The 21,374-nt window shown below is 43.0% G+C and overlaps 1 protein-coding gene and 2 non-coding genes across 5 annotated transcripts in view; all 3 read left to right on the forward strand.

Moving 5' to 3' along the window:
• The first annotated feature begins 285 nt into the window (after positions 1-285).
• On the forward strand, positions 286-357 carry trnap-agg (transfer RNA proline (anticodon AGG)). Its single transcript has one exon. It is a non-coding gene; the product is annotated as a tRNA-Pro (tRNA).
• A 2,476-nt stretch (positions 358-2,833) lies between these two features.
• trnap-agg (transfer RNA proline (anticodon AGG)) lies at positions 2,834-2,905 on the forward strand. The gene has a single exon. It is a non-coding gene; the product is annotated as a tRNA-Pro (tRNA).
• A 1,194-nt stretch (positions 2,906-4,099) lies between these two features.
• Positions 4,100-21,374, forward strand: part of bbs9 (Bardet-Biedl syndrome 9) — a 139,101-nt gene continuing 121,826 nt past the window's right edge. For 2 of the 3 annotated variants that reach the window (XM_065958093.1, XM_065958095.1), the window contains exons 1-6: positions 4,100-4,246; positions 8,408-8,526; positions 8,668-8,818; positions 14,064-14,128; positions 14,211-14,324; positions 20,085-20,259. In XM_065958093.1, the coding sequence (XP_065814165.1) occupies positions 8,415-8,526; positions 8,668-8,818; positions 14,064-14,128; positions 14,211-14,324; positions 20,085-20,259 (617 nt within the window). In that variant the 5' untranslated portion in view covers positions 4,100-4,246; positions 8,408-8,414. Of the gene's footprint in view, positions 4,247-8,404; positions 8,527-8,667; positions 8,819-14,063; positions 14,129-14,210; positions 14,325-20,084; positions 20,260-21,374 lie in introns of all 3 variants that reach the window. The other variant, XM_065958094.1, reaches the window with a different exon arrangement.

Below are 21,374 nucleotides of genomic sequence, written 5' to 3' on the forward strand. Positions count from 1 at the left end.
TTAAGGTAATTAATGAGGTGATGTCACGTGCTTAAATGAGTGTGAAGGTCACTGAGGTAACATGGACTGCTGGTTTGTTTGAATGGATCGTACTCTATAAACAAACTGAAGTTTGAGGCACACTGTGGATCACTGTTTGCTTGCAGTACCAGTCGTGTCCGCTAGAGGACGGTAAATCTCAGATTCTTTGAAGAGTTCTGGAGACAGAATCTGGAGAAGGCTGAAATCTGTACGACGTGGCGTTTTGGGAATTTACAAACTGTCTTTTTGAAGGGTATCTTATGTGGCTCGTTGGTCTAGGGGTATGATTCTCGCTTAGGGTGCGAGAGGTCCCGGGTTCAAATCCCGGACGAGCCCACATCTTTTTACCAAACGAGGATTTTTTTTACCTGTAGATGAGAAATTAAAGTCATCAGCTGATCGATTATTCAGGGAGGTTGTGCTCGTGGATTTCTCCGTCCGCAGCTTCATCATCGTTTTTACACTTTTAAAACTGCAGGAGACATTTTTAAAGATCATGAATAAAAAGCATTTTTATTCATAATTTAATTCAAAACTTGAAACTTTCTTTGATTAATTGCAAATCAATTGAAATATTAGAAGCCTTTTATGTTTTAATCTGGAAATCATTCATATAAAAATATACAGTTTATTAAAATGACACATTTATGAGAAAGGACATCAGTTAACTGTTGATAAATTTTACTAATGACATGAGAACAGCAAACATGGAGGCTGCGTCCGTCAGTAAGGTCAGTAGTGTAGTTGATGTGTGGCGAGAGAGAAGGGGACAGAGAGCAGGAGAGAGGGGGAGCCAGGTGTATGATTCTCGCTTAGGGTGCGAGAGGTCCCGGGTTCAAATCCCGGACGAGCCCGAAGTTTCCAAAATAAAGGTCAAAACATATAATTAGACATCATTACTCAATGACATATCAGAGCCACTGAGTTCCCACAGCATCATTTAATAATCACAGAACACTCCACAACGACATCAAACATCAGTACCTGATCACATTTATACTTTAAAATGAGTTTCACTGAGGCTCTGGGTGCCTGGTGGTTAGTGCGTGCGCCCCATGTAGTGTACAGAGGTGTACCTCTCCAAGCTGGTTGTTGCAGTTTGAGTCCGATCTGTGGCTCTTTTCTCGCATGTCAATGACCACTCTCTCTCTCTCTCTCTCTCTCTCCCTGATATGCCTTTGTGTAGTACGGAGGCCCTAAAGCGACCTGCATCAACACATTTTATTTTATTCTATCATTCCGCGATAACGAGAACATTTGGGGTGACAAACAAATAAACAAATATGCATGGAGGTTTGTCCACTTAGGGCTTCCTTAGTATGCGCTACATTTAATCTCCAGTTAAATTCATCAAATGCTGAAACAGAAAACATACAGTTTATTAAAATGACACATTTATGAGAAAGGACATCAGTTAACTGTTGATAATAGTGATCTATTTTACTAATGACATGAGAACAGCAAACATGGAGGCTGCGTCCGTCAGTAAGGTCAGTGGTGTAGTTGATGTGTGGCATAAATGAAGTGTGGGATGTTGTGAAGCAAAATGTAACAAAGCCTGAAATGTGCAAAATTAGTGATCAATGTGAGTCCATGTGGAAGGAGAGAAAGAGAGGGCGAGAGAGAGGGCGAGAGAGAAGGGGAGAGAGAGGGGGGAGAGAGAGGGGGGAGCCACCCTTGGGTCGGGCTTTTATTCCCCGAGAGCAACAGGCCCAGGTGCTCTAAATTGGACGAGCCGAGTCCTCGAGGAATAAGAGAGACAGAACCGATTAGTAATAGCCTGGTTATTAATCTAAAGCAGAGACCATCACATCAGACCAATCAGAAAGAAGGATTTATTAAATGTCTGTTGTGAATTGGCGCCATATAAATACATGTTGATGGCAGTCTTCAGCTCGTCTGTGCTGAAGGTCAACCACTTTCTCAATTTTATGTGTCAATGAGACTCAGTGGCGATTCTAGGGTTTGTTGGGGCCCTATAGGCAAAAGTTATTTGAGGGGCCCTCCGACCAGCAGGGCAACAAGAGTGGATGTGGTCAGACGGCGCCCCCTTAGGGAGGTTTCCTACTGTCATTGCAAAATTTGCACATTTTGGGTTGCTGCTTTGGTCCGAAGTTTGCCCCCCCTACTAGTCTGGGGCCCCAAGCAGTTGCCTGCCTTGCCTGTTGACAGCGCCCCTGATGAGACTGTGCACGCACACACACACACACACACACACACACACACACACACACACACACACATGCACACACACACACACACACACACACACACACACACACACACACACACACACACACACACACACACACACACACACACGTACTACATCAAGCTAATCTTTAATAAATAAGTGGGATCTCAAAGAGAAGGTCAGGCTGGACTCAAAGTTGGCATTTCTTGTTCTTACTGGACAACTTGAGGCGTCTGCACATCCATAGAATCAGACTATAAGGTCATCACTGAGGTCACAGGAGTGGTCATCAGAAACATCAGCTCTTACACATCGTCAGTATCGTTGGAGCTGGTGTTTCCTCTTGACTCCATAGATTCTCTATAAAGGAACAAAATCCTCTGGTTTATTTAAAACTCAGTTAGTATATCCTCACCTCGGGCTTTAAAGAGAAAAAATGATTAATCAGAAGTCCCTGTTTGAAAAAAATTCAGCCTCCTGCAGTGCTACAGATCACCACTAGATGGCGCCAAATACCACTAAAAATCTCATCCATGTTTCCATATGGACATGAAACGGTCACACAACGTGGCAGGTTCAGTTCTGTGTGAAAATGACAGTTTTGTTCTGCATAGTTGTGGCTCGTTGGTCTAGGGGTATGATTCTCGCTTAGGGTGCGAGAGGTCCCGGGTTCAAATCCCGGACGAGCCCGAAGTTTTCAAAATAAAGGTTAAAACATATAATTAGACATCATCACTTAATGACATATCAGAGCCACTGAGTTTCCTCAGCATCATTTAATAATCACAGAACACTCCACAACAACATCAAACATCAGTACCTGATCACATTTATACTTTAAAATGAGTTTCACTGAGGCTCTGGGTGCCTGGTGGTTAGTGCGTGCGCCCCATGTAGCCTACAGAGGTGTACCTCTCCAAGCTGGTTGTCGCAGTTTGAGTCCGATCTGTGGCTCTTTTCTTGCATGTCAATAACCACTCTCTCTCTCTCTCTCTCTCTCTCTCTCTCTCCCTGATATGCCTTTGTGTAGTACGGAGGCCCTAAAGCGACCTGCATCAACACATTTTATTTTATTCTATCATTCCGCGATAACGAGAACATTTGGGGTGACAAACAAATAAACAAATATGCATGGATGTTTGTCCACTTAGGGCTTCCTTAGTATGAGCTACATTTAATCTCCAGTTAAATTCATCAAATGCTGAAATAGTTTAAAGTCTTTGCTACTGTTTATTTATTCATTTTTTTACACATGACTGTGGCTGTGATCATATTGTTTTGTTTTCACCTTCACAGGTTGGACAAAATATCATATGAATGAATATAAAAGATTTGATTCATTTCATGTTAAATTAAGAAGAAAATACTTTTAAAGTGTTTCTGAAACAGTCAACAATGTGCGAATAAACACAGTCTGAAGTCTTTTTCTTTATTTACTTTATTAGATCAAAAAACATTCACAAAAATAAGAACATACCTTCCATATAATATAATATAATATATCGATAATACATAACAAAACAAATAACAACAACAACAACAGGAAGGGGTCTGCTAATTAAGATGATGAAAATCAAAATGTATAAATAAATTAATTGTTACTGTCAATTAATTGTCACTTAAATGTGAGGTTTACATTTTTAATAAGGTTAAATATGTTTACAAATCTGTAGTTTAACTATAAACAGAGGGTAATTAAATGAATTAAGTATGATTCATTTGCTGATAAAATAATTTATGTTTTATCTTTTTATTAAAACATTTTTAAGGTCAGTCTCAGAAAAGGCAACAAAAGGTAGAGGCATGAAAACATTCCGCAGAAAATCTGAAGTCAAAGAACTCACTTTCCCAGCATTCCGTCTGTTTCCGCTCCTGCGCAAAAGCCCCGGCTTCTCCGCTCAGCGTCAGTGCCATGACAACAGGACGATGGCTGCGGACAGAGGCTGAGAAATGTGATTTCTACGCGAAGAAGGATTAAAAAAAAAAAAAAAACTCGCGTCTTTGTGGGAGCGGCTCGTTAACAACGTGAAGGTAAGAAAACTCCGAGAGAGGAAAGGTGGAGAAAAGAACAACGAGTCCGTTCTTCACCTGTTAGCTGCCGTTTGTATCCAGGTAACTTGGAGAGCTAGCTAATTAGCCCGCTAAGCTAAAGTTAATTTAGCCGGCTTGACGTGAGCTGTCAGCTAACTAACCTCTGCGGGATGATTCGACTTAAAACAAGAGGATGTGTTGAAGTGTTTTTCTTGTGCTGTCGCTCTTTGTTAGAGGAGTTATTTAGCATCTCATGAGGCTCCTGGGGAGACATGAATGACTCCACAGGTGTTTGTTTAGGTGCTTTCAGAGTTTTCATGGACTGACTGATCTGTTGTCGGGGGAGGAGGGGAGAGCACAAAAACACGAACTACTCAAGTTAGAGGAGAGGAGCTTCTGATTCAAAATGAATCAATTGAAAGCTTCCCTCTCTCAAATGTTTTAAAAACTGTTTCCAGTGCGTCTTTACCTGTAGCACCCTCTACCTGGGCATCAGTCAGTCCTCCCTGTCCCGCTTACACATGTTGCCAAACGCTGCTGCTGGACCTGTTTACTGGAACCAGGAAGAGAGAAAGCATCCCTCTTGTAGTTCTTTCATCTTTGCACTGAAGGCTCCCAGTCAAATACAGGATTGAGTTTAAGGTTCTTTCATTTGTTTGTCAAGGCTTTACGTGGCTTTAACCTTTTTACCGGCTGCAGACTGTGAGGAGTAAAAGAGACTCATCCATTAAAATATTAAGATACCTGTAGCTGACATTAAGTTAAACACACGTGTGTGTCTATTTATCCAGTCTAGTTTGTCCCCTCTGTTCATGGAGATCAGCCGTATTCTGCTTCGGGCCTTTCTTACATTGAAGTACTTTTAAAAATAGTTTGAATCTGTTGTCTTCTTTTGTGTTATCAGTGTTTGAATCAGCCTACGTTATCCACCTCCAGGGACAGTGGGGGTACCTCGGAGTTGGGTTTGAAAACTGATGTATGATGACTTTTCCTTCGTGTACAGTATGAGTCTCACACCAGGTTGTTTAACTAAAGGAACAACTTTGTTATAATAAAGTAAAATACAAGGGCTCATTCTGCAGGTAAAAAAAATCTGATACCAATACAATAGTCGATATCTTTCTCAATCTGTAGCGATAGATATAGATATACATTATCCCTCACATGCAGTTATCAAACACTCGTTGGAAAAGATTTAAAACGAAGACAAGATGGCCACTCAACTGGAAAGTAACTGAGCATGAACGTGCATCACCACTTGACACTCTGGAGAGTAATGATGCTCGTCGTTATCCGTATAGCGCCCTCTGATGGTGACAGAGAACTGCAAGTGTAGTACATCCAGCTCTATTTGCTTTAATGCTTTTCCCATTCACCCTGGACTGGTCGACAGTCAATCACCGGGCTGGTGTAATACAGTGAAACTCAGATGAACAGCTGGGATCGGCTCCATTATGCCGCTTGTTTTTAGACATGAATCCTGAGAGTCAGCAGAGCTCAGGACGTCGTCAATCACACGGCTCTGAACACGTTTCCTCGCATCCCCTTCATGCTGACAGAAGACATTAATGCACTTAAGATGTAAAAAGTGCAGGCGATGAGCAACAGGTTGTGCCAAGTAAAGTCTATAGACCCTTTAGACCAAAAGTCCCCAGATCTAAAAGGTTCAGGGACTTCTCTTTAAGGCTCTAAAAGGTTCATGTGGCCCTCAGTTGCCTGCTTCCTGAAGTTCTGGGAAGATTATGCCAATCAGGCTTTTTGTTATGAGGACATGCATGCAGTCCCTGGACCTGGCACCACCCCCCCTAGCAGGGTCTTTTTTAGGGGTAGATCTTTTACCCCAGAACTAAAATTAGACCCTGGTTCCTGCGGTTGAAATGCACATATAGTTCCTCAAAAGGTCCTTGGTCCTGGGGGATAGTTCCTCCGGTCTAAAAGGGGCTTATGAAGCCCAAAGCTGAGCAGCCAGCCGCAGCAGGATGATGCTGTAAGTCTATTAGTTTGTTATAAATAAAGGTGTCGTTACAGGTGAGTGGGACTGGAAAGGGATCCACACCACAATGCCTCCATGTCCACTCTTTATTTCAATCACTTTTATTTTGGTAAGATCAGGAAATAATCAGAATCAGGTTCCACATACAAGGACCAGTTGTACTGGTGCAGAAAGCAGAAAACAGCAGGGCTCCTGAGAGAGAATCAAACAGAAATATAAAAATGTGCAGGATAAAATCTTCATTCATGAGCAATAACATCAACGTGTGAAGAGTTTTATTTTTGGGCCTTTATTTAGAGACAGTGCACTGAGTCAGAAATCAGGAAGGAATCTGTACGTGGACTAATCTGTGTTGATTTGAATATGATTAGTTGATTATCTGAATTTTTTAATTCTTATTTTTTAAGGATTTAGGTCTAATTTAAGTTTAATTTATGTCTTTATCTGTTAAGTGTTCCTAATATTTTAAAAAACAAAACAATATTTTATACGTTTACATAAAATCACTCCAGAGTTTTGTTTTGTGGCATTCTGCAGATAAATCAATGATAAGAATAAAACAGAACACAGAGACGCTGTAATAAAGAGCGGGAGCAGAACATCATGCAGCTGTTAATGCATTAAATGATTGTTATTAAATTAAGTGATGAATTGTGACGTGAATAATCACAGGTTTAGTTTAGTCTTTGTAAACATTGGTGATTACATCAAAAGTTGAAGGTTGATTCTTTAACACAGCCTCTCGTCTGCTCACGAGGGATTCCTCCTCTGGATTAGCTGACAGTTCCACCTGCTCAGCATTTAGCGAGGAGAAAAGCTCCTTGCCCCCCCCCCCCTTTACTCACTTCTCTCAATGCTCACACTCTGAATCCTGGGGTCATGTGACTGCACCTTCGGCCTGCCATTGGCAGCAGGTGTCAGTGTGGTTCAATGTGAATCGAGAGCCTCAAAGTGCCAACGAACAGTCGGGTTAAAATGTGCTGAAATTTAAATGAATTCAATTCAATTCAAAGGGCTGTATGGACATTAAGTTAAAATTATAACAATAAATATGAAAGACTCAGAGCTGTGCAGGATTGCAAAAGTGTACAGAAAAACTTTTGGTGTTTAACTTAAAAGTTAGGGCCCGACCGATATGAAATTTTTGGGGCCGATATCGATATTAGGGAGCGAATAAAATACCGGACAGTGATATATCGGCTGATATCTTTCTTGGATCTGTAGAAATAGATAGATTTAGATATCCACTTTCAGTGTGTTGATCAAAGATTTGTAACAAAGACAAGATGGTCACTCAACTGAAAACTAACTGCACATGTACGTGCATCACCGCTCAACACTCTGGAGTGATGATGCTTGTTGTAGTCCATATAGCGCCCTCTGCTGGTGACAGAGAACTGCTAGTTTAATCCAATGAAAGTCTAATGAAATTATATTTAAACTGATGAATAAATCGAGTAATATTGGCGCATAGCTGTGATAAAATTAGCTGATACAGCTAATATTGGCCGATTAATTGTTCGGGCTGTGTCAAGATTTTGGAATAAAATGTCTTTAAGTTTTTTAACTGTTTGACTAAAGAAGAAATCAGAAGAGCTCTGCAGAAGGGCGGCAGTAGCTCAGTCTGTAGGGACCTGGGTCGGGAACTGGTTGATGTCCCGGTCAATCAATCAATCAATTTTTATTTGTATAGCGTCAACTCATAACAAGTGTTATCTCGAGACACTTTACAAAAAGCAGGTAAAATACCTTACTCTTTGTCTGTTAACATTACAAAAAGCAGGTAAAAGACCTTACTTATTGCCATAGTCCACCGGTGTGGACCAAGTCTGGAAGTTTGTCTGGTAGCTGAAGAGGTGTCACTTCACCTCCTGAGCACTGCCGAGGTAAGGCAAGGCTCTGAATCCCCCAACTGCATAGGATCGTGTTTGTGTATGTGTGTGTATTTCTACCTCTCGGTGAGTCGAATGTCTCAAAGTGTAAAAATAGGATTGGTTACAAACGTCTGACTTCTTGTGCGCTAAATGTTTTCTGTTACAAAGCTCATCGTTGTTGCAGCCATGACAAATAAAGGACTGCACAGATTTCATTTCAAATAAAAATGGCATCACAAATCACTGAAATATCTAACGTTATACTGTTTCTGTTCTCTCTCTCTGTGGAAGCAGAGGCAGCATGTCTCTGTTCAAGGCCCGTGACTGGTGGTCTGCAGCGCTCGGGGAGGGTGAGGAGTTCGACCAGGGATGTCTCTGTGTTGGAGACGTGGACAACAGCGGCAGCGGACATGGTCAGTGTGAAGTGAGGAAGAGATACCACCACGCAGCATGATGACTGCATGGCGCCTGCCTATCTAAAAGATATTCTATGTATAAAGACGACTAGATGTACATTGTAGCATTCACAAGGGATTTCTTCTTCTTCTCTGTAGATAAGATCGTGGTGGGCAGCTACATGGGGATGCTGCGAATATTCTCCCCACATGCCAACAAGTCCAGCGAGGGCGCTCCGACGGAATCCCAGCTCCTGGAAGTCAAGCTTCAAAACGCCATCATCCAGGTGGAAGTGGGCAAGTTTGTCTCGTAAGTCGAAATCACAAACCAGTGAGGAAACACAAGTGTGGAAAAATAAATGTACACATGGTGGACTGTGGGCTGACCACAATGCAGCAGCCAGTATGTCCTCCTTCTAACTTTAGATTCTGGTCCTGAATGCTCTGGATTTGTTTGGACCAGAGAAGGTAGGCGGTTTTAAGGCACCCCCCACATGGCCGTTTTGGACGCCCCTCGGTTTGCCAGATATGAGAGCAGTTATCAGGTCAAACCAACAGGTGTTGCAGCAATGGAAGCGGGCAAGAGAACTGGTTCAGCTAGAAGTGATTGTACCCGACCTAAAAAGCCTCTGCATGTTTCTAATAAGCTCCACGAGCAGAAACGTGCTCAAACTAGGATCAATGTTGGAGATGTTTTTAAAAAATGGAGAGAGGTTAGAACGCAGAAAGGTTTACAGACCGATGCAGAGCTGGCTAAACACTGAAGCTTCAGTGTCCACCACATCAACCTGCAACCTGCGTGAGCATCGACTCTAGAGAGGAGGGGGGAGAGAGACAGCTCTCTACAATGTTAAGAATGTGGACTGCAGTACCCATTTTAAACACTAGGTGTCAGAGTTATATACTGCTCCTTTAATGTTGTTGAATATTTTGTAACTTGAGAGCGGACATTGAGTCAGTATTTTAGGTCTTATCAGTTCAGCTTGTACTTACATGCATGTATTGAATTAGTTCTATCTGTTTTAGTCTTAACACGCTGCCTCTCCTGATAAATCAAGTTTCTGAAGATCTTTACGCTAACACCAGGATCATTGATGGTATTGCTAATCCCTCCTCCCCCCCTCCCTCCAGCCCTGTTGGCTGCCTTCCTGTATGCGAGACATTCACTTATGTGATTGGTTTGTAGGTCAAAATAGCATTAGCCTTATATCCTCTGCCAGGAAGCTGCCTTAAATCTCAGTCTCACGAATTCAGAGCTTCACCTCATTGTCTGAGGACAAATTACAGATTACACTCTCCCTAAGAATTAAAGGCACAACTAGGGTGTAGACAGAAGAGTAATTGTGTCTTTCACCATCTAACTGGAACACCGATTGCAAACACATGTGATCCAGTCAAAACGGTCGGTTCGAGTTTTCTCTGTTCACTCTCACCGTGTCTGCAGCTAACTTAGCAATAGCAACGTCATAAGTCTGTGAACATCCCACACAGACTCTGTGAAACAGCGCTGCGATATAAACACTTTAGATATCCTAGCGGACGCTAAATGCACGCTCCACTTCTCTTCCATCACGTGCAGCAGGAGCAGTCAGAGATACACACACGTCCAATAATGAACAGGCTGATTATAAGTGTCTAATATTGACAAAGCTAAATCAAGAGAAAACTTGTTTTGAGGATTAATAATTTATTATTCTCTGATGGATTTTTGTTTTTAGTCTATAATATTGTAATGCAGCGGTGGTTTGGGGGGGGGGGGGTCTGGGAACTACTGCCTACAAATAATACAAACAAAAAACGAAGGCCAGCAAATATATTTTTTTTACAATTTCTCAATTTCCTGATCTGATGACATGATCGAATCTGTGACTTAAATGTGTTATTGACTAAACAAAACATAGTGCCTTCTCAATTAAATGTACTGTGACAGATGTGTATAGGCCGGTAAAAAAATATGTTTGGCCGGTGATTGTTTTTCATCTACCTGCCACCTTGGCCGGTGAGTCAAAAAGTAAATTTCGGACCCTGCCCATCGATGACGGTCGCCATGTTGAAAATGCAGCATTTCTTTGAGTGTCCTTTTGGAGACAGCCTCAAGTGGACACTTGAGGAAGTGCACTTTATTATTGTAGCATGTGCTTCATTTTTAAACACTGCAGGTTTTCCTCTTGGTTTAAACAGCGTCTATATAGAGAATGAGTGTTGATTCATTTACTCAAGTATAGACAGATTGAGAAAATACAGCTGTAAAAGAACAAAGTCTCCTTTGAAGTATGTTACATACTGCACATTGATATTATAGGCCTCCTGAGGGGCATGAAGATTACAGGACAGCAGTTTTGTGCAGTCTGGCCACCCTGAAAGCCGTATCTGTTTGTGTTTTTTTACGTCCTGAGATCTGACTGAAACAGCATGTCATGACCTTCGATGAATTAGAAACGTTCATGGTATAGCCTTATTATAAACTGCACTGCAGAAATACCCATTCATAACTCATCACACCACTTTTTCTTTCATAGAAAAACCATCCCTGCTTTCACTTACCACAACATTAACGTGTCTTTTCTTCCCCCTGCAATGCATGCTAATCCAAAACCACCGCGTCGGGGGCGTTTCTCCCCTTGTCATGATTTACGGCGACCCAGCAGCCCAAACATAGTTGTGCTTTTAACGTCGGGCTAACCACTGAGATGCTAGCATAGCTGTTGGGACCACATCCTGCTTTGTTGTTGCACTGTGTCGTTGGATCTCAAGAGCTGACCCCCTCAGAGTCACGGTCAAGTGAAATGTGCAAATGACTGGTTTGGATGCAGTTAAGATTCAGTGACCCGTCCCAAACAAACATATTTGTGAGAAGTGGTTGCAACCATAGATAGCTATGAGATGACAGGGTAGATCTGATGATTGAAACTCAAATATTTTAAGAGACAAACTGAAACTTTTGAATTTCAAACAGGATTTAGGTTTTTCAGTTCTCTGGCAGCCATACTTAGAAATAAACAATGTTATTACTTGGTAATGTTTTTGCCACTGACAGGATCAGAGTACCACTCAGAATGATTGTGGGCCTTATGCTACTAAAACTGAGCAAATGATTCCCAAAACACACACAAAGGGTTAAACGTGCCTCTAACTGCGCTGCAGAGCAAACAGCTGAGCTCTGTGTGCTTTGTGTATTTAAAGGCTTTATATCTGATTTTTCACACTTAAATGTAATAGAAATCAAGTATATACTCTGAAAATAACTCTGTGAGTAATGACTGTGAGTTTTCCACAGGTCCTATCTTCACTTTGTTTACATCACCGGGACGGCCGGCCGGCTCCTCCCCTCACGTATAAAAGTTGTTTAAGTGAGGGACTAGAGAAAAGAAGAATAACATACTGTACTCACTGCTTAACTGTGTTTCTAGATCACGGTCATTTCGGGTAAATTTACATGCAGTGTGAAGATACGGGCATAATAAAGATCGCTAGCATTAGCATGCTAACACAACAATGCAGCGCGATTTGTTTTGGTTTCATGCTGGTGCTCAAGGGCGACATCGCATATAAAGCCTTTAAAGTCATTATTTAGTTGTCTGGGGAATCATTGTCCTCTTTGTAAATCAGTCTCATTGTAAAAAAGTCTAACTCACCAACAGGGGGCGCTAGCGGCCATGCACAGTTAGAGTGAATAATGAGCGTCAGCAGAGAGTTGGTGGTAACTGCGCCGCAGTATTTATAAGAGAAGTGACGTTCAAACTTTCCAGAGATCAGATAAACACTTCCACCTCTGTGTGCCTTCAAAATAAAAGCTCTGTAAATAAAGTAAATATGACTTTGACATGACTATTATTAAAATGACCAGGGGTTAAATCAGTCCGACAGCAAGCTAAGATTTCTGTTGTTCTTCCTGGCTTTGGAATGAGAAATGTAAGGACGGTTTCTGATTTAAAACCATGTTTCATACGTTTACCCTCTGCATGGTTTCTGTAATGTGGACACATTTACCCCATAAAGGATTATGTAGCCGTGATTAGAGCATCTGATCCAAACACTTAACCTCCCAGTGCCTCGCCATGGGACACAGGAACCTGACAGAAAGCTCTGTTTCTGGGAATAGCTCTGGTGGTTTGCCTTGGAGGCTTCCCACATCATCATGCTGGAAGCAGAATCCAACTAAATCAGTGTGTTTGGAAGCTGTCGTGTTTGGTTACCTGCGGTTTGCAGCACAGCCTTCTCCACAGGCTGGTGGGCACTTTGGACGCCGGCCTTGATGGAGAAACACATTGTAAATATCGTTAGGGCAGACCAAGGAGGGCAGATGGTGAAAGTTTGTGTTTGGTTTTCCAAGTAGAAAGGGAAAACTTGTGAGGTTCATATTTCTCTTGTTGTTCTTCTCTCAACAAACACGACAACAGCGGTCGAAGGTTACCAAGACAGCACTTTGTCTCGCTCCAACACGTGTGGCTTTGGGGGAAAGTAAACACGGGAAAATCTCGGATCAGCATCACTGAGACCATCATCCACACCTCAACCGTGACCAGCGTTAAAAAAAAAAAAAAAATCCTCCAGCTGTCACAGTAATTATTTCAGACGTATAAGTGAGCTGAGAACATGGTTCAACCACAGTGGTAGGAAACATCTGCCCTGCTGAGAAACCAAACCTTCAGCTGCTCTGAAGGCTGCTTCCTCAATCATTTTAATATCTTTATAGAGAAACAAGAAGAAAACACATGAAATTATTGATATGAGTCATGAGGTGGTGATGCTGTTAGAGTCTGATTAAACAGTCTAACTACAGATGCGGTAGCGCTCTGTCTTGCATGGTGGGTGTCTCAGTCTGCTACTGAAGGAGCTGCTCAGGGTTAGGCTGCTTAGAGCGGACGTTTGTGATTACTGTAAACATCTCAGAATCTGTAAAAAAAAAAATGAATTAACTGTAAGTAATTCAATTACACCTGCCGTATTTATGTTCTCAAAAAGTCGGGACAGATTTTCTGCGTAAACCTGCAAGAACCTCCACGCTAAGCCCAGCTGGTCTCTGGGAAAAGGAGGCAGAATTTGGAGCAAAGCAAACAAGACATAGGTGTGAAAGCACTCTGCATGCTGTCTCAACCCTTCTCATGAGGACGGTCGAGTCTTTGACCCACTGTCAGCTTTTAAACTTTAACTCTCTACTGTAACTTTTAACTCTTTTTATATTTTTACTTTATTTATTTCATTTGAATTATTTTTATTTGAACATATTTTCAGATTTAATAATTTCAGTGATTTTTAAATGTTCTATTTTAATGTTTCTTTTCTTTCCTCTTTCATGAAGCTTTTGATATCTTGTGTGAAGCACTTTGAATTGCCTTGTTGAAATGTGCTATATAAATAAACTTGCCTTGCCTCAAGGATTGCTTCCCTCAGAGGTTGTACAGATTCAGTAACGTGGTCGGACATTGAAGCTCAGCAGCTTAAAAGTACCATATGTCATTTGATAATAACGATCAGCGTGATGATGTGATTGGTGAGTCTGATTGTGGTCGTGTGTGAACATATTCTGACGGGACGTTTTGTGCTCTTCTCAGTTGCTCCGATCTTCTTCATCTGGCGGTTTTACATCCCAGGAAGTTGTCGGTCTACTCCGTGTCAGGTAAAAACATAACCTTCATTTCACCTTCAGAAGCAGCAGACAGACATGTTTCATCTGACCTCTGACCCCTGTGTGTAAACAGGCACTGCAGGGAACGTGGAGCACGGTGACCAGTACGCGCTGAAGTTGGTTTACGAACACAACCTGCAGAGGACGGCCTGCAACATGACCTACGGCGCCTTTGGAGGGGTCACAGGTGAGACGACGATTTGATTTCTTTATATGGCTGCACGCTTGATATCTTTTTCTTTGTTTTCTTTGGCCGTTGCTCACTTGAAGTTCTTGGAGGTTAAATACTTTTTTCAGGGTCTAAGAGTTACCTTGGCATTACCCCGAAGATACCTGAGGCGGGAATAAGACTGCCTGTCCAACAGGAAGCAGAACGAGCTTTATCCGCTTGGTGTTTCTCCTCACTGTGATCTGTGATTATATTTTCTCTTCTTTGCTGCTACGTCCACGTCCGTCATATTCCCCGGTTTGAATCACCTTGTATCCACTCCTAAACTCACCTGCTGCGCTGTCATTGGCTGGAGGAAATACACCAGCTCTGCCCAGAAACATCCCGAGTCAACCAGAACAAAGCAGAACAGTAAAATCCAGTCAGGACAGGGTCTCTGCAGACACAGTCACCACCACACATGTACGGAGGCCCAGAAGGGACGATGGAGCAGTTTCACTTTAGGAGAAGTCTGTGTTTTATTTTGAAGGCCCTTACATAAGTCTGTATTTTATTTTGAAGGAGGAAGCTGTTAGCTGTTACCTGTTAGCCAGTTAGATCCTGAGGTTTAAAAATCTCAGAGTTTCCCTTAAGGTCGAGGTTAGAGGCCAGGCACCGTGTTGTGTCAACGCCGGTCCTCACAAGTGAGTACATAGGTGTGTGTTTGAACATCTGTGCATGTGCCTTGGCATGTGTGGTAATTGGCAGCAGTGGACAAATACATAAAACTGTAAAAGTCTCTAAGAGGAGCGGAGGATGGAAACAGAGAGGGGTCATATAGCTGCTCTCTCTGCAGTCAATTGAGCTTTTTGGAAAAAACAAGTAGGGGAAAGCCCTCGAGTCGTCAGCGTCCAAGAAAAACACACACGCAGACACACAAACGCGCATACACGGGGAACCCCCTTTTAAAGCAGAGAAAATGTCATTTCCAAATAAAGGAAGCTTTGTTAAGGTGTGTGTGAGGGCAGAAAATGCCAAAGTCTGCGGCCTGGCATGATGGACACTTCATTCACTGCTTATTTAGAGAGTCAGTGTGTGTGTGTGTGTGTGTCTGTGTGCGTGTGTGTGTGATTGATAGAAATTGCCCTGTGGGCTCATTAAAGCCAGTACCTTGGCGTGGCTGAACGCACGTGGTTAGTTGTTACCATGAACCTGTAAGAGAGCGTGTGTGTGTTTCCACGTGCTGTTACCACACTGTGCAGCAGGTTTTAGAAATGTCATGCATGCTCTCAACTTCCAACAAACAACCCACAGAGCCACATGTGCTGTCCTAAAACACACACGCAGACACACACACACACTCACACACACACACTGTTGGTACGTATTTTCATGGATTCATTCATCTTGTTAATTATGTGGATATATCTTTAAATTGTGTAAACCATCTCAGAGTAATTCTTCTTTTAGGTTTGTGACGCTGTAATACATATGTGTAGGAGACATCATAGCAGCAGAGTTATATTTGGATTGGAGCCAAGTGTCTGTTGTGAGCAGAGAAAGAAATGTGACTGTGAGACTGAAGAGATGTATATGTCTGATATTTAGTCAAGGTGATGTCTTCTTTCTAGCCTTTTAGAGATGAAACGAAGTAGCCAGGAATTTGTGGGCTGTACCTTCTAGCAGAATATAAGCAACACTGTAGATGAAGACTTTGCCAATGTTTGTCAATGATTGCAAACGATTGTGAGATCTTGGTCAGCATGGGTCAGCGATGGTCTGCACTTTGTCAGCCATGTGTGTTGTGTTTCTATGTTGTCTGACCACGGCTGAATAAATCTAAGATGATCCACAGTCTGTTTCACAATTTCATCATTGTTCATCTACAATAGAAACAACCCCCACCTAACACACACACACACACACACACACAGATCCCTTCAGATTTGCTTGTGTGTTTGTGAGTTATCGTTCAAACTTACAGATACAGCCCCTCCCTTGAATACACTGTTTTCTTCCCTCTAATTGATGCCATCCTCTCTCCTCCTGCTGTTCTCTGCTCTCACCACTAGATGGCAGTGCAGGCCCTGCAATTGCTAATCCTAAACTTGAATGAATGGGATTTTGTCATGCCTCTCTTTACGGGGAATTCCCTTTTTACCCACATCTCTCTAAAGGGAGGTCAAAGTTCAGCCAAAGAGCAGTATCCCAGGAGCTGGTCACAACTCAGTTTGTAGCTTCTGTCACATCTTAATGTACCTAATCTGTCATTCTTAATTATTATTTACAGTATGTTTGAAAACTGGATTCTAATCAGAGGTTACCAAACTGGACTCGAGTTTCACAACAGGACAGCGTTTATGTTTCTCACACGTCCTCCTACAAAATACACTTTGAATTTGTCTCTGTGGGTTCAGATTCCGTGTTGCTGTATTTGTGATCATCTGAGAGTGTTTGAGTCGGGGAAGCTGCTCTCCGCTTGAGAGTTTCTCACAGTTTACAGGAAAATTAGCCAATCTCACGGTTGATTGGCTGACGTAGCGCACACTCACACACTTGTAATGACTTGCAGACACATGAGAGAGCACAAAATCAAGTCCAAACAAACAGAGAAATATATGTATCCACTAAAAATACACACACACACACACACACACACACACACACACACACACACACACACACACACACACACCAGCCAGCACGGAGTACAGAGGGATGTAGCTCTGAGGCCAGAACAGTGCGTGCGTGTGTGTGTGTGTGTGTGTGTGTGTGTGTAGATCTATAATAGCAGCCATTTAGGAGTGCTGTAGGCGCTGTAACAGCTAATACTGCTCTAATAGCTGGGCAGCCCTGGTTTGGGTCACATTCAGGCCACACACACACACACACACACACACACACACACACACACACACACACACACACACACACACACACACACACACACACACACACACACACACTGGCCATTTCAAGCTTTAGTGGATGCGTAAAGATAAAGATATATGGTGCTTTCACAGTTGCACAATAAGTCCAGAAAAATCCACGAGCAAGCGGGAGGGGGAGATGACGTTTATATCCACCCCTCACTCCTGTCCAACAGAAAGTCTCCCGCTGTGAGGTGCATGTGTAAACAAGCAGGTCAGGAAGATACAGGGGCAGCCTCCCTGAAATCTTGTGAGTGGAAGCAGCTTTAGACACAATCATGCAAGAAACATATTAACATATGCGCTCCCTCATTCATTCACACTCTCATTCCTACAAGAACGCACATTCTTTCTCTCTGTCTCACACACTCTGTGTCTGCCGTGTGCAGCCAGCCTCTGTGCTCTGTGTGCTTGTCCAACACGTCTTATTAATGACACTAACACAGGCCCGTTTCCTCCGCTGAGCCTGAGCGCCGGCGCTCCCATACAGACCTCTTTGACACGTTTATACCTGGGCGTGGGTGTATGAAATTACACATGCACGGTTGCTATTATAGTGCATACCCTGGCTCTCGTTTTGTGATTTCTTATTATTGATGATAGCGGGCTGTGTCAGGATGTCTGAGTGTGTTGTGTGTTGAGACTGGCACAGCGTTGTAGACACCTGACAAATCACTTAAAGGTCCATGTAGGAGGAAAGTCCACCCCTCAGGTGTTCTGATGGAGTCCTGACAACCAAAAGCATATTTTCAGTCAATTTAGATTATCAGGATATTTGTCTCAATAAAGGAGATTTTTACAACAGCCTGGAGAGCCAAACACACTGCAGCTGAAGAAGAAGAAGTTATCTTCAACATGTTGCAAACACATGAAGCATGGTGTTAAAGTCAGGCTGTGAAGAATACCACATTAAATAGCCCCTGAAACACTGTTGTTGTCACACATGTCTCCTGCTGCACATGATTTTTAAAATTATGAAGATACCGTCTTTATTTGGCTTTATTTCGACCATTGATTGTAAATATGAATGTTCCTGCAGGGGGCGCTGGAGTCCCATCGATGGCGGTCTCCATGCTGGAAATGCTGTCTCAGCCTAACTTTCAGTCAACCTAACGACAGGCTGAGAGCTGGAGCTGAGGCGGGATTTAAGCCTCCTGACAAACCGTTACACCGCGCCCGCCTGTCAATCAGGTCAGCTACACGCTTTATTGTGAATAACTCTAATCCTTCATCAAATCAAAACTGATGAGTCATCAAAACGTTCACCCCCCCCGTACAGCGTGTGTTGATCGAGACATGAGCTAATCAGACCTATTTAGTTTTTTGAACCAGGCTGTAAACATGCTTATCTCTGCTGTAAAAACAGGCTTTTTAGAATGGGTGTGTATGTGACTTCCTGTGCTTCTGCAGCCAGCATCTAGTGGACTACAGCCCCTGTTCATGGGGTGCACAAATTAACCACTAGGCCCAGGTGTCACCTGCCTCATCCGTTTTAATAGATGAGTCAAACTATAAAGTTTAAATATGCTTTTGTACAAAAGAAGGAGACTGAACACACTGTCCATCTTTATATAAATTTTAATGTAAAGTCTGTAAATACAGAGATGATCGAATGTTGTCTCATGCACACGGCAGGGTGTGTCTGTGGTGAGAGAGACCGCGTCCTGCAGCTTAACTGCCTCCCTGAACTCCACACAACACTCACACACACACACACACATACTCACACACACGTGTTTACACAGAATGGTGTGAAGGAGTGTGCGTCTTTTCAGTCTAAATCCTTGGTGAGAGATGTTGAATGGGAGTGTGTGTGTGAGTGTGTGTTGCGCTGTAGGTGGCTGTCTCCCTGACCTCTACTTGATGGCAGTGTGAGTTTTAATAGCGCGTTGAGGCCTAATTATAGTTCTCTAGTCACACAGCCACACTGCTTTATGACCGTGTGTGTTGCCGTGTGTTTGTGTGTGTGTAAGGATTCAGGTCCGTCCGCACAAACACACACTCTAGTACACACACACAGCCAGTTGTGTGTGTGTGTGTGTGTGTGTGGAGGTGTTAATGGAGATATCAGATTCAGCCAGAGGGAGAAACACACCTCGCAGCACAACACGACATCACTGCTGAAGTAAAACAGAAGCCCTAAGCGTCTTTCAGGATCACTGGGATTTTAAAAAGTTGAATGTTTGAAGGAGCAGAGTGAGAGAATGTAGAATATGTTTTAAACTCACAGTGAGTCTGCGTACACATATCTGAACACTTCAATCAAATTAAGTATCTGCTGTCACACAAAGACTCTTGGAAGCTCAAATTCATGCACTGTGTTCAAGGAAATAACAAATTAATTATGGACGCTACATTAAAGGTCACATATCCTCCTCCTCTTCAACCAGTGTAAATAAGTCTCAGAGCTCCTCAAAACATGTTTGTGAAGTTTCTTGTTCTAAATCCACTCTGATCCTGTATTTGATCATGCCTATAAACCCCTCTATTTCAGCCCTGCTCAGAACAGGCTGTTTCTGTGTCTGTACCTTTAAATATGTAAATGAGCTGTGTCTGACCACGTCCCCTCTCTGGAAAGGCTCAGGTGTCTCAGGCTTTCTCTATTGTTTACGGTGAGAAGGCAGACTCAGAGGGCAGAACAAACACCTAGCTGTGGGAGTGTCACCCACCTGGGGGGGACACATATTAGTGTTAGAGAAACATGGGGAAGAGGATTTTGCATATGTGACTTCTGACATGTTTATCATGATCAAACTTTTATTTCAGTCTCGCCTCCCTGTGCTCACAGAGCCATTAACAAGCTGCCTTAAAGAAAGAAGATTCCATATTGACTTTTCTTTGACGTGTAAATATCGTCTCTCTTCATCAGGTCACCACTCCCTGTGTATCCAGTCCATGGACGGGATGCTGATGTTCTTCGAGCAGGACAGCTACTCCTTCGGCAGGTTCCTCCCGGGGTTCCTGCTGCCCGGCCCGCTGGTCTACAACCCCAGGACAGACAGCTTCCTTACTGTGTCCTCTGCACGCCAGTTGGAGAGCTACAAGTGAGTCGCTCCTTTTATCTTCTTGATATTCTTTCTCCCATAAGATGTTTTCTGAAGTCTCCTGATTATATCCTGCTGCGTTCTCACATTAGCTTAAACCAACTTCACTCGGAAAGTTTATTTTGCCGCTGGCAGGAAAAACTCTGGGGGGAAAAGTCAAAAGCGATTTTCAGATGTGCACGAACTGATCCAGATATTCTCCTGACCTGGTTGTTCACACATGCACCTCCTGAAGTAGCAGAACAATGAAACAATGCAGCTCACCCTGTAGACATCAGGAGTTCTTCAGGAGTTTGTTTGAGTGCCATCTTTTCACTCTAACCCTTTGAATTCTTCCATCCATTATCTATACCGCTTTCTCCCATTTGGGGTCGCCTGGGGCTGGAGCCGATCCCAGCTGTCATTGGGTGAGAGGTAGGGTTACACCCTGGACTGTTAAACAGCCAATCACAGGGCTGACATATAGAGACCGACAACCAGCCACTCTCACATTCACACCTCTGGACAATTTAGAGTCAGCAGTTAACCTAACGAGCATGTCTTTGGACTGTGGGAGGAAGACGGAGTACCCGGAGAGAACCCACGCATGTACGGGGAGAACATGCAAACTCCACACAGAGGATCCTGTCAGACAGGGATTCAAACCAGGAACCTCCACACAGAGAGGCTCCTGTCAGATGGGGATTCAAACCAGGAACCTCCTCACAGAAAGGCTCCTGACAGACGGGGATTCAAACCAGGAACCTCCTCACAGAGAAGCTCCTGACAGACGGGGATTCAAACCAGGAACCTCCTCACTGTGAGGAGACAGAGCTAACAACTGCACCACCATGCAGCTCCTCTGAATTCTTCATGTACATTAAAACACGTTTTCTTTCACACCGACAGAAGAAAACAACGTTACAAAAAGCTGAATAAAAAAGAAGCATATTGAAGAGTTATTTCAGACTTTGTCAGATCAATATTATATTATTATAAAAAGGCCCAAATACACGTCTATCACTCTGCTAGTGTGTAAGCTGAAGCAGACATGGAAGTTATTCGAGGTAACCGTTTGTTATCAAGCTTCTCAGAATCAGCTGCGGACGGTTAGAGTCGCTTCACCATCTTTAAAG

This window comes from Labrus bergylta, chromosome 8, assembly GCF_963930695.1.
Source record: "Labrus bergylta chromosome 8, fLabBer1.1, whole genome shotgun sequence".
Classification (NCBI taxonomy): domain Eukaryota; kingdom Metazoa; phylum Chordata; class Actinopteri; order Labriformes; family Labridae; genus Labrus; species Labrus bergylta.